The sequence below is a fragment of the Ranitomeya imitator genome, chromosome 1, assembly GCF_032444005.1.
Source record: "Ranitomeya imitator isolate aRanImi1 chromosome 1, aRanImi1.pri, whole genome shotgun sequence".
Lineage (NCBI taxonomy): Eukaryota > Metazoa > Chordata > Amphibia > Anura > Dendrobatidae > Ranitomeya > Ranitomeya imitator.
Genome location: NC_091282.1, coordinates 943,015,522 through 943,029,959, shown reverse-complemented (window position 1 = coordinate 943,029,959; position 14,438 = coordinate 943,015,522). Strand labels below are relative to the sequence as shown.

Sequence of the window (14,438 nt, the reverse complement as noted above, 5' to 3'; positions counted from 1 at the left end):
TACCCAAGAATAGTATCTATGAAAACCTTGGAAAGTTATCGTATCAGAATATTATGACCAAATGAAGAAAAATTATTTTTTGAAAAAGTCATTTCTTATGCAAAAGAAGCAAAATATAAAATACCTGCATAAAAATGACAAGTCATGACAATTATACCTAATTGAACATGGTGTTTAGAAATAAATATACAAAATTTGGAATCCCTATTTTTCTTCATTGTTTCTTCAAAGGAGTAGAATAAAAAGTGATCTAAAAGTCGCATAGATGACAAAATGGCACTAATTAAATCTGTAGTTTGCCACTCAAAAAAGAAAAACTAAATCTTCATACAACTCTGCTCATGTAAAATTGTGAAAAATTATGGCTCCCTGAATATGGTGACCCAAAAACAAATGATTATTTTCCCTAAGAGTGTATTAACTAGTGAATTAGTTTTCCAAAATTAATAAGATAAAATAAAAACATAGACATTTGATAGTGCCATAAGTGTGCTGACCTATAGAGTAAAGGTAATCAGATAAAATGAATGATGCCATTCAAAAGTATAGCTCGTCTATAGCTATGTGGGTGGAAAAACATAAAAGTTATGGCTCTTGGAAAATGGGGAGAAAACAACAAAAATGGAAAAAAAAAAAAGAAAAAAAAATCACCCGTGGGTTTGTTTGGGAATAAAAGGCTTCTTTAGAGACTTATTAATTAATTCATTCTTGTCTTGATTACTGCAACTCTCTTCTGATTGGTCTCCCTCTTTCCAAACTTTCTCCTCTCCAATCCATCTTGAATGCGGCAGCCAGGGTCATATTTCTGTCCAGCCGCTTCACCGATGCCTCAATCTTGTGCCAATCATTACACTGGCTGCCCATTCACTACAGGGTCCAGTATAAACTCATCTCTCTCACCCACAAAGTCCTCCACAGTTCTGCACCGCCTTATATCTCCTCTCTCATTTCCGTCTATCGCCCTACACGTGCCCTCCATTCTACAAATGACCTAAGACTAACATCCCCCGTAATCCGAACTTCGCATCTCCGTCTCCAAGACTTCTCTCGTGCTGTCCCAGCTCTTTGGAATGCACTTCCCCAGATGATCAGACTCATACCTAGCCCCGACCTATTCAAGCGCGCTTTAAAAACCCATCTCTTCAAACAAGCCTACCACATCAACTACTCAGTAAACTAACTTTGTCCTGTTCCCTCCTTCCAAATATTCTCTGCATGCGAATCTGAACCCTACTATTCATCTGTCTCCACACCCTCCATGCACATAAGTGCACTTGATACTTGACTATTGCACTTAAACACATGTGCTGATGACTGGATCATGCAGCTTTATATGAAAATCCCTATTTATTATAATTACCAGACCTGAAATAACAAGCACTTATCACCTATTGTGTCCCCCCATTTCCTTGTAGATTGTAAGCTTGCGAGCAGGGACCTTACTCCTAATGTCACTGTTTAAATTGTCTTAACTTGTACTGAATTTATTGTCTGTACATGTCCCCGCTTAATTGTAAAGTGCTGCGGAACATGTTGGCGCTATATAAATAAAAATTATTATTTATTAATTCCATAGCACAGGACGAGAAACATATATGCCAGTGCTAGTGTCTGCAACTGTTAAGGGGGTTCAGAAGCTGAGTCCCCTTCTCTGCATGCCGTAGATGTAGGTGGTATCTATCTCTGCCAGATCTGAACTCCAATCGCTGCTAACAGTTTAGATGCCGTACCAATGGATTACCATGGCAGCCAAGGGCCTTCTGAAAGCCCATGTGGTTGCCATCTTGTTACTCCTGTGAAGCCCAGCCACTTTAGTTTTGCAATATATAGTATAAGTGATCAGTTTATTGCAAGTTCAAGTCCTCCAAGGGTACTAAAAATGTGAAATAAAAAAGTTTTTAAAAATTAAAATAAAAGTAACATTTTAACTTTTTCCCCAATTATAATAAAGCTTTTAAAATGAACACGTTTGGCATTCCATAAATGTTCAGATTATAAAAATATAAAATTAATTAACTCATAGTAAACGCTGTAAAAAAAAAAATCAGCATACCAGGATTGCATTTTTTTTCAGTACCCATACCTCCCTGACTGACAGCCGGCCATAATGATGAGAGAGCAGTCAGCCAGTGTCGGGGGCGCGGTTAGAGCCGCCGCTCTCTATACAGAGAGCAGTATCTGGACCCGCTCTTGTGTCGCCCCTGTGACTTAATGGCAAATGCTGCTGGGTGGAATAAAGTTAATTTCTTCCTGGCAGCGGGTCTTTAATTGCCAGAGCTGGGGAGGTTCAGAACGCTATTAACCTGCAGATTAACCCCTTATTTACAGGCTAATAGCGTTTTTCACGCGACAGGTTTCCTTTAACTGAGAAATTGCTATGCTTTTGGAAAAAGGAGAGGGTAAAAAAAAGCAAGAGAGCAAAAATCTCTGTTTCCTTAAGGGGTTAATGTATTAAAATTATATATATTATATAATTATATATTACTAGATTGTGGCCCGATTCTAACGCATCGGGTATTCTAGAATATGCATGTCCCCGTAGTATATGGACAATGATGATTCCAGAATTCGCGGCAGACTGTGCCCGTCGCTGATTGGTCGAGGCAACCTTTAGGACATCATCGTCGCCATGGCAACCATTATGACATCTACGTCGATACTGTGCCCGTTGCTGATTGGTCGAGGCCGCCAGGCCTCGACCAATCAGACGCGGGATATCTACGTCCTTTATGACATCATCGTCGCTGTGCCCGTCAGAGACGCGGGATTTCTACGTCGATGCTGTGCCCGTCGCTGATTGGTCGAGGCCCGGCGGCCTCGACCAATCAGAGTGGCGGGATTTCCAAGACAGACAGAAAGACAGACAGACTGAAAAACCCTTAGGCAATTATATATATATATATATATATATATATATATATATATATATAATTTTAATACATTAGCCCCTTAAGGAAACAGAGATTTTTGCTCTCTTGCTTTTTTTTACCCTCTCCTTTTTCCATATATATATATGTATATATGTATGCAGTGAAGAACAAATGTTTCATTCCAAAAATCGTTCAAACTAACCCTTCAGATTTAATTTGTGTGCAGTTTATTTCATTTAAAAGAGGATTCTTTCCAATTAGAGTATTCAAACTTAGGAGTGAACGCTTTTTAATAAAAATGTTTAACCCCTTCATGACCCAGCCTATTTTGACCTTAAAGACCTTGCCGTTTTTTGCAATTCTGACCAGTGTCCCTTTATGAGGTAATAACTCAGGAACGCTTCAATGGATCTTAGCGGTTCTGAGATTGTTTTTTCGTGACATATTGGGCTTCATGTTAGTGGTAAATTTAGGTCAATAAATTCTGTGTTTATTTGTGATAAAAACGGAAATTTGGCGAAAATTTTGAAAATTTCGCAATTTTCACATTTTGAATTTTTATTCTGTTAAACCAGAGAGTTATGTGACACAAAATAGTTAATAAATAACATTTCCCACATGTCTACTTTACATCAGCACAATTTTGGAAACAAAATTTTTTTTTGCTAGGAAGTTATAAGGGTTAAAATTTGACCAGCGATTTGTCATTTTTACAACGAAATTTACAAAACCATTTTTTTTAGGGACCACCTCACATTTGAAGTCAGTTTGAGGGGTCTATATGGCTGAAAATACCCAAAAGTGACACCATTCTAAAAACTGCACCCCTCAAGGTGCACAAAACCACATTCAAGAAGTTTATTAACCCTTCAGGTGCTTCACAGCAGCAGAAGCAAAATGGAAGGAAAAAATGAACATTTAACTTTTTAGTCACAAAAATGATTTTTCAGCAACAATTTTTTTATTTTCCCAATGGTAAAAGGAGAAACTGAACCACGAAAGTTGTTGTCCAATTTGTCCTGAGTACGCTGATACCTCATATGTGGGGGTAAACCACTGTTTGGGCGCACGGCAGGGCTTGGAAGGGAAGGAGCGCCATTTGACTTTTTGAATGAAAAATTGGCTGCACTCTTTAGCGGACACCATGTCACGTTTGGAGAGCCCCCGTGTGCCTAAACATTGGAGATCCCCCACAAATGACCCCATTTTGTAAACTAGACCCCCAAAGGAACTAATCTAGATGTGTGGTGAGCACTTTAAACCCTCAGGTGCTTCACAAATTGATCCGTAAAAATGAAAAAGTACTTTTTTCTCACAAAAAATTTATTTTCGCCTCAATTTTTTCATTTTCACATGGGCAATAGGATAAAATGGATCCTAAAATTTGTTGAGCAATTTCTCCCGAGTACGCCGATACCTCATATGTGGGGGTAAACCACTGTTTGGGCACACGGCAGGGCTCGGAAGGGAAGGCGCGCCTTTTGACTTTTTGAATGGAAAATTAGCTCCAATTGTTAGCGGACACCATGTCGCGTTTGAAGAGCCCCTGTGTGCCTATGCATTGGAGCTCCCCCACAAGTGACCCCATTTTGGAAACTAGACCCCCCAAGGAACTTATCTAGATGCATACTGAGCACTTTAAACCCCCAGGTGCTTCACAGAAGTTTATAATGCAGAGCCATGAAAATAAAAAATAATTTTTCTTTTCTCAAAAATGATTTTTTAGCCTGGAATTTCCTATTTTGCCAATGGTAATAGGAGAAATTGGACCACAAATGTTGTTGTCCAGTTTGTCCTGAGTACGCAGATACCCCATATGTGGGGGTAAACCACTGTTTGGGCGCACGGCAGGGCTCAGAAGGGAAGGCACGCCATTTGGCTTTTTAAATGGAAAATTAGCTCCAATCATTAGCGGACACCATGTCGCGTTTGGAGAGCCCCTGTGTGCCTAAACATTGGAGATCCCCCACAAATGACCCCACTTTGGAAACTAGACCCCCAAAGGAACTAATCTAGATGTGTGGTGAGCACTTTGAACCCTCAAGTGCTTCACAGAAGTTTATAACGCAGAGCCATGAAAATTTAAAAAAAAAAATTCTTTTCTCAAAAATGATTTTTTAGCCCGCTATTTTTTATTTTCCCAAGGGTAACAGGAGAAATTTGACCCCAAAAGTTGTTGTCCAGTTTCTCCTGAGTACGCTGATACCCCATATGTGGGGGTAAACCACTGTTTAGGCACATGCTGGGGCTCGGAAGTGAAGTAGTGACGTTTTGAAATGCAGACTTTGATGGAATGCTCTGCGGGCGTCACGTTGCGTTTGCAGAGACCCTGATGTGGCTAAACAGTAGAAACCCCCCACAAGTGACCCCATTTTGGAAACTAGACCCCGAAAGGAACTTATCTAGATGTGAGGTGAGCACTTTGAACCCCCAAGTGCTTCACAGAAGTTCATAACACAGAGCAGTGAAAATAATAAATACGTTTTCTTTCCTCAAAAATAATTTTTTAGCCCAGAATTTTTTATTTCCCAAGGGTTACAGGAGAAATTGGACCACAAAAGTTGTTGTCCAGTTTGTCCTGAGTACGCTGATACCCCATGTGTGGGGGTAAACCACTGTTTGGGCACACGTCGGGGCTCCGAAGGGAAGTAGTGACTTTTGAAATGCAGACTTTGATGGAATGGTCTGCGGGCGTCACGTTGCGTTTGCAGAGCCCCTGGTGTGCCTAAACAGTAGAAACCCCCCACAAATGACCCCATTTTGGAAACTAGACCCCCAAAGGAACTTATCTAGATATGTGGTGAGCACTTTCAACCCCCAAGTGCTTTACAGAAGTTTATAACACAGAGCCGTGAAAATAATAAATACGTTTTCTTTCCTCAAAAATAATATTTTAGCCCAGAATTTTTTATTTTCCCAAGGGTTACAGGAGAAATTGGACCACAAAAGTTGTTGTCCAGTTTGTCCTGAGTACGCTGATACTCCATGTGTGGGGGTAAACCACTGTTTGGGCACACGTCGGGGCTCCGAAGGGAAGTAGTGACTTTTGAAATGCAGACTTTGATGGAATGGTCTGCGGATGTCACGTTGCGTTTGCAGAGCCCCTGGTGTGCCTAAACAGTAGAAACCCCCCACAAGTGACCCCATTTTAGAAACTAGACCCCGCAAGGAACTTATCTAGATATGTGGTGAGCACTTTGAACTCCCAAGTGTTTCACAGACGTTTACAACGCAGAGCCGTGAAAATAAAAAATAATTTTTCTTTCCTCAAAAATTATGTTTTAGCAAGCATTTTTTTATTTTCACAAGGGTAACAGGAGAAATTGGACCCCAGAATTGTTGCGCAGTTTGTCCTGAGTATGCTGGTACCCCATATGAGGGGGTAAACCACTGTTTGGGCACACGTCGGGGTTCGGAATTGAGGGAGCACCATTTGACTTTATGAATACAAGATTGGCTGGAATCAATGGTGGCGCCATGTTGCGTTTGGAGACCCCTGATGTGCCTAAACAGTGGAAACCCCTCAATTCTAACTCCAACACTAACCCCAACACACCCCTAACCCTAATCCCAACTGTAGCCATAACCCTAATCACACCCCTAACCACAACCCTAATTCCAACCCTAAGGCTATGTGCCCACGTTGCGGATTCGTGTGAGATTTTTCAGCATCATTTTTGAAAAATCCGCGGGTAAAGGGCACTGCGTTTTACCTGCGGATTTACCGTGGATTTCCAGTGTTTTTTGTGCGGATTTCACCTGTGGATTCCTATTGAGGAACAGGTGTAAAACGCTGCGGAATCCGCACAAAGAATTGACATGCTGCGGAAAATACAACGCAGCATTTCCGCGTGGTATTTTCCGCACCATGGGCACAGCGGATTTGGTTTTCCATATGTTTACATGGAACTGCAAACCTGATGGAACACTGCTGCGAATCCGCAGCGGCCAATCCGCTGCAGATCCGCAGCCAAATCCGCACCGTGTGCACATAGCCTAATTCTAAAGGTATGTGCACACGCTGCGGAAAACGCTGCAGATCCGCAGCAGTTTCCCATGAGTTTACAGTTCAATGTAAACCTATGGGAAACAAAAATCGCTGTACACATGCTGCGGAAAAACTGCACGGAAACGCAGCGGTTTACATTCCACAGCATGTCGCTTCTTTCTGCGGATTCCGCAGCGGTTTTACAACTGCTCCAATAGAAAATCGCAGTTGTAAAACCGCAGTGAAATGCGCAGAAAAACCGCGGTAAATCCGCGATAAATCCACAGCGGTTTAGCACTGCGGATTTATCAAATCCGCAGCGGAAAAATCCGCAGAGGAACAGAATACGTGTGCACATACCGAAACCCTAACCCTAACCCTAGCCCTAACCCTACCCCTAACCCTACCCCTAACCCTAACCCTATTCTAACCTTAGTGTAAAAAAAAAAAAAATTCTTTTTTTTTTATTGTCCCTACCTATGGGGGTGACAAAGGGGGGGGGGGGTCATTTACTATTTTTTTTTTATTTTGATCACTGAGATAGATTATATCTCAGTGATCAAAACTCACTTTGGAACGAATCTGCCGGCCGGCAGATTCGGCGGGCGCATGTGCATTTTGGAAGATGGCGGCGCCCAGGAAAGAAGACGGACGGATCCCGGGAGGTAAGTATAAGGGGGGGGGAGATCAGGGCACGGGGGGAGCGTCGGAGCATGGGGGGGGGGTGGATTGGAGCACGGGGTGGGGGATCGCTGTGCAGGGGGGTGGATCGGAGCACGGGGGGGAATCGGAGCACGGGGGGGAGATCGCTGTGCGGGGGGGGTGATCGGAGTGCGGGGGGGTTTGATTGGAGCACGGGGGGTGTGATTGGAGCATGGGGGAGCGGACAGGAGGACGGGGGAGCGGAGCACAGGACGGAGGGGAGCGGACCACAGATCGGGGGGCGGGGGGGGCGATCGGTGGGGTGGGGGCACATCAGTGTTTCCAGCCATGGCCGATGATATTGCAGCATCGGCCATGGCTGGATTGTAATATTTCACCAGTTTTTTAGGTGAAATATTACAAATCGCTCTGATTGGCAGTTTCACTTTCAACAGCCAATCAGAGCGATCGTAGCCACGGGGGGGGGGGGTGAAGCCACCCCCCCCTGGGCTAAACTACCACTCCCCCTGTCCCTGCAGGCCGGGTGAAATTGGAGTTAACCCTTTCACCCGGCCTGCAGGGACGCGATCTTTCTGTGACACAGCATATGCGTCACAGGTCGGATTGGCACCGACTTTCATGACGCATACGCTGTGTCACAGGTCGGGAAGGGGTTAAACTACTTTATAATTGCTAGAAAAACTGAGTCAATACCATTTGGTATTCTTTTATTTTGGCATTGAGTTCTTAATAAAATTTGGTCTGATTGTTATATAAGTTGCAGATATGAACACAATCTTACTGACAGATAGTACAGAGTTATACTGCCTAACATCAACATTGCAGGGAGGAAATGTAAGTCAACACCTAAATTAAATAACCAGTTGATGTCTCCTTAGCAACAGACTCCTCTGCTGAACATTTACTCTGTTTGCCCAATGTTGAAGATCAATTTTAGACCTTTCCTTTCTGCAAATGTGTTTTGTGCAGCGCTGCCTCCTCCTGCTCGCCTGAAAGTTTCTTTGCTGTTTGTCTACAAGAAAAGTAGCTCTCAGTCACTTGGCAGGAGGAGACATTGTCTGGGAAATAGAGCCGGAGTGACAAAGGCTTGAAAAGAACTTCCGCATTCTGACGCTGATTTCTCAGTAACGGATGAACAGGCTGGCCGTGCAAAGGTATTGCCGAACTTGTTTTTGAAACACGTTACCTGAACATATAATACCGTATTTTCCGGCGTATAAGACGACTTTATAACCCCTGAAAATCGTCTCAAAAGTCGGGGGTCATCTTATACGCCGGGTACGGCGTGTAAAGGGAGCGATCCTGGATGGTTCCCAGGGTATGAAGGAGAGGAGACTCTCCTTCAGGCCCTGGGATCCATATTCATGTAAAAAATAAAGGCGGCAGCCTCTGTTCCTAAAGGTACCGTCACATTTAGCGACGCTGCAGCGATCTAGAAAACGATCCCGATCGCTGCAGCATCGCTGTGTGGTCGCTGGAGAGCTGTCACACATACAGCTCTCCAGCGACCAACTGTGCGAAGTCCCCTGGTAACCAGGGTAAACATCGGGTTACTAAGCGCAGGGCCGCGCTTAGTAACCCGATGTTTACCCTGGTTACCAGTGCTAATGTAAAAAAAAAACAAACACTACATACTTACATTCCGGTGTCTGTCCCCCGTCGCTGTGCTTTCCTGCACTGACTGTGAGCGCCAGCTGGCCGTAAAGCACAGCGGTGACGTCACCGCTGTAATCTGCTTTACGGCTGGCCGGCGCTGACAGTGCAGGGAAGCAGAATGCTGAGGGACGCGACAGACACCGGAATGTAAGTATGAAGTGTTATTTTTTTTTTTTTACATTTACACTGGTAACCAGGGTAAACATCGGGTTACTAAGCGTGGCCCTGCGCTTAGTAACCCGATGTTTACCCTGGTTACCAATGAAGACATCGCTGAATCGGCGTCACACACGCCGATTAAGCGATGTCTGCGGGAGATCCAGCAACGAAATAAAGTTCTGGACTTTCTGCTTCGACCAACGATGTCACAGCAGGATCCAGATCGCTGCTGCGTGTCAAACACAACGATATCGCTATCCAGGACGCTGCAACGTCACGGATCGCTAGCGATATCATTGTGAAGTTGGTCAGTGTGAAGGTACCTTAAGAATGCATTAATCGTAGGACCTGCAATGACGTTGCAGTCACGCGACCGATCACGCGACCGCGACGTCATCGCAGGTCCTACGCTCAATGCATTCTTAGGAACGGAGGCCGCCACTTGACAGATTCCCTTTAACACAGGAGTTCTTATTTTTTTTCTTTCTGCACTGTTGATGTTAATTCAATATCCACATTAACATGTATTATCAGTACAACTCTGCGTGTAGTACTAGTTTAGTTACATTGGACAATGTAACCATCAGATCACATTTTTAAGTGCCATAAATACTTGAGTATAAGCCGACCCGAGTATAAGCCGACCCCTCTAATTTTGCCACAGAAAACTGGGAAAACTTAATGACTCGAGTATAAGCCTAGGGAAGGAAATGCAGCAGCTACCGGTAAATGTCAAAAGTAAAAATAGATAGCAATAAAAGTAAAAATTAATTGAGACATCAGTAGGTTGTGTTTTTGAATATCCATATTGAATCATGAGCCCCATATAATGCTTGATAAAGTTTATGATGGCCCCATAAGATGCTCCATATTAAAATATGCCCCATATAATCCTGCATAAAGGTTAATAATGGCCCCATAAGATGCTCCATAGACACATTTGCCCAGTATAATACTGCACAAATGTTGATTATGGCCCCCATAAGATGCTCCATAAAGATATTTGCCCGATATAGTGCTGCACAAACGTTATGGCCCCATAAGATACTCCACACAGACATTTTCCCCATACTATGCTGCACAAACGTTAATTATGGCCACATAAGATGCTCCATAAAGATATTTGCCCCATATAGTGCTGCACAAATGTTGATTATGCCCGCATAAGATGCTCCATACAAACACTTGCCCCATATAATGCTGCACAAACGTTATGGCCTCATAAGATACTCCATACAGACACTTGCCCCATATAGTGCTGCACAAACGTTATGGCCCCATAAGATGCTCCATACAGACACTTGCTCCATATAGTGCTGCACAAACGTTATGGCATAAGATGCTCCATACAGACACTTGCCCCATATAGTGCTGCACAAACGTTATGGCCCCATAAGATGCTCCATACAGACACTTGCTCCATATAGTGCTGCACAAACGTTATGGCATAAGATGCTCCATACAGACACTTGCCCCATTTGCTGTTGCTGCGATAAAAAAAAAATCACATACTCACCTCTCCGTCGCTCAGGCCCCCGGCACTTTCAATATTCACCTGATTTCGTTCCGGCGCCGCTCCATCTTCAGCATCTTCTGTACTGATGTTCAGGCAGAGGGCGCGCACTAACCACGTCATCGCTCCCCCTGACCTGAGCGTCACTGCAGAAGACGCTGAAGACAGAGCAGCGCCCGGAACGGGGAGCAGGTGAATATCGCACAGCGCTCCCCCACCCCATTATACTCACCTGCTCCTGGCGCTGTGCAGTCCCTGGTTCCCCAGAGCCGCAGCTTCTTCCTGTACTGAGCGGTCACCGTTACCGCTCATTACAGTAATGAATATGCGGCTCCACCCCTATGGGAGGTGGAGCCGCATATTCATTACTGTAATGAGCGGCACCATGTGACCGCTCAGTACAGGAAGAAGCTGGGGAGCCAGGGATCCGCAGGGACCATGCCAGGAGCAGGTGAGTATAATTAGACAGCCCCTGCTCCCACTCCCCTGCCGACCCCTGGGTATGATTTGAGTATAAGCCGAGAGGGGGATATTCAGTCCCCAAAAAATGGGCTGAAAATCTTGGCTTATACTCGAGTATATACAGTAATTCTAATGTCTTCTGTTTCTTGCATTTTATTGAATTTTTACAGAATTCAGAGCAATCCGTGTTTTCTTATTTATTTTTTTTATATAAAATGTACATGTGACATAGGGGTAAATGATAATCTTAACCACTGCTGATCGGTTCGGCTGATAGTGGTAGACTTCATGATCTAGTGAACGGTGCAGATGGGCAGAGATGATGAGTCCCCTATGCTGGCCTATTTACTCTTTATTACGACACAGAAAGATGATTGCCTAAGTAGGGAGACCAGGAGCTTGACCAGACAAGCATATATGTGAAGAAAATTGACTCACTAAATGCAGAATTCAGCACCACTTTAGATATGGAGAATAAGTTGGTCAGGAAAATATGAAGTGATGCGACATATAATGGAACTAGAGAGAGTACAAAGGAGGGCAACAAAATTAATAAAGGGGATGGGAGAACTACAATACCCAGATAGATTAGCGAAATTAGGATTATTTAGTCTAGAAAAAAGACGACTGAGGGGCGATCTAATAACCATGTATAAGTATATAAGGGGACAATACAAATATCTCGCTGAGGATCTGTTTATACCAAGGAAGGTGACGGGCACAAGGGGGCATTCTTTGCGTCTGGAGGAGAGAAGGTTTTTCCACCAACATAGAAGAGGATTCTTTACTGTTAGGGCAGTGAGAATCTGGAATTGCTTGCCTGAGGAGGTGGTGATGGCGAACTCAGTCGAGGGGTTCAAGAGAGGCCTGGATGTCTTCCTGGAGCAGAACAATATTGTATCATACAATTAGGTTCTGTAGAAGGACGTAGATCTGGGGATTTATTATGATGGAATATAGGCTGAACTGGATGGACAAATGTCTTTTTTCGGCCTTACTAACTATGTTACTATGTTACTATGACATGATGAGTAGAATAACATTTTTCCTTGTAGACCCAATATTTTGTTCTACTATATGGTGTATGATGCCAGTAGTCTGACACTTTTTGCAACTCAAGCAATTCTTATATCATAGGCACAAAATATTATGCAGAATTTTGAACTTGGAGAGCAAATGTTCTTCTTTTCTTTTCGCTTTTTCTTATTCAACTAACTTGCTGTCACCATGCCAGTTTTCCAGTGAGAAGACCCTGACCATCTACAGACTTAACTCCTTCAGCTCTAGAAGCAGAAATGTTTACACAAGTAGCTGAAATAATTGCTCATGAATGCTCAAGGTCTTGCTTGTTTCCTTGCCTCTATGCATGACCAGTCTGAATATCAATGTACGGAATATGGTGACAAATGGAATAGACCTCATTAGGACGTATGCATATACATCTGTATTGTTCCATATTTCTGGTTCCAAGATGTCATGGACAGCATTTCTTTTCATGGTTTGTATTGATAAATCCAATCTCAATGTTTCTTCATTATCAAAAATACTTTCTTGGTAAATGATGTAGGTATAATGATTTCTTCAGTTTTTTTTCATAAATGAACTAAACAATGGATGTCAGCGTGGCCCCAGTCTGGTAATAAGGAGAATGGTGTCTCTTCAGATGCTTTGTGGGTGTTTGTTATCTCTGCTGAATTTGAACCCTTTATTTCCGATCCTGGGTATCTCGTTTTTATACATCTAACAGTTACCAAGTGGAAAAAGCTGCAAAATAATAATAAACAATTGCCAAGCTCAGCCTATTTTCTGTGTAGCATCTATGTCGTCTTCTGTGCAAATCAAGTCTAGCACTTACCGTAACATAGTTCACCTGCTCCTTTGCTACTCGCTGACTTATTCGTAAGAATTCAAATCCTCTGCTCATTTTTCTCATCCATTTTGCTACCCTTTCTTCTCTTTAGCTACTGTTGAGGCTATAGAGGCCGATGAAGGTAATTGGCAAGCCCCCTTTCTGTTGCATTTGCAGCAGATAAGGGACCTGCTGGGTGTATTCATTTTGCTGTAGCTTGTAAAAAGTGTGTGGGTGTTGGGTTAACGATTGTGGCTAAGTATTAACCAAACGTGCTTGCTTTAAAGGGGAATGGAAATCTACAGTTTGCTAGTGCCATTAATTTATCACGTTTCACAGCTCCATCAAATCGCATATTTCATCAAGGCAATAGAAAGTGGAGCAGGTGTTAAAATTCACCTAGCTAGCAGATCTGACGTAAATGGCATCTCTGTAAAGTGACTTTTCAACGGCCTATTGTATAACCGTATGGTATGTTCACTTTACATAATATGCAGATAATCCCCTTTTCAAAATCGAATTCAAATTTTAGCCTGGATTTATACATAAGCAAATATTAACACAAATTTACTGTGTGCTTTTATTAAGCCACCAAAACAAATTTGCCATAACTATTTCTAGATTTTTTTTTAAATTCTGGTGGATTTTATTATAAATAAAACAGAAAATATCTACTGGATTGAAAAAAAAAAACAACAACCAAACACTTTGGTATAAACTTTTTTTCTCAATTTTTCTTAGCCACAAATGTTCCCCTTTAAAACAATATTTTCAGTTGTATTTTGTTCTTGAACACGAGTTTAATGTCTTTATTTTCTCCAAATTGGACGACTATTAATAATTTCTATCCCGGAATAAGATCATCGATACGGTAACTACTATTTTTGAAATGAACTAGCGAGAGAAAATACAACTGTTTTCTAAATAGCAGCGCTCAGAGCTGTTATTTATGTTGGAATTGTCTATTCCTACCAGCAAAATCTAATTTGCAGTGTGCATTGTGTTGCCCAGTTTGGCTGTTTTGTGTGATTTATGTGATTCTGTGTTGTGCGTAGTATAATATTGGTGCAAATTGCTAACACTTTCTGGGCCTCATTTACTAAACGGCAGTAAGTCAGATCTGTAGGGAAAACAAATCTTCCTATGAAATTTTAATTTTGTATTTTTTTTTTTGCTTCTTCATGTCTTCAAGTAACACAAATGCACATTACGAACTTCTAGTGTAACCAGCCCTGTTCTTGGATATGTCTTTGTAGGATAAATATATTATTTGAGGAT

General features: G+C 42.5%; 1 protein-coding gene across 2 annotated transcripts in view; it reads left to right on the top strand.

Annotated features, from left to right (window-relative positions):
- The window catches only part of PPP3CA (protein phosphatase 3 catalytic subunit alpha), a 413,429-nt gene that overhangs the window by 395,283 nt on the left and 3,708 nt on the right, over positions 1–14,438 (top strand). The window contains exon 13 of one of the 2 annotated variants that reach the window (XM_069743639.1): positions 13,273–13,302. The exons of the other annotated variant lie outside the window; for it this stretch is intronic. Coding sequence (XP_069599740.1) covers positions 13,273–13,302 — 30 coding nt within the window. The remainder of the gene's footprint in view (positions 1–13,272; positions 13,303–14,438) is intronic. 2 annotated transcript variants of the gene reach the window in all.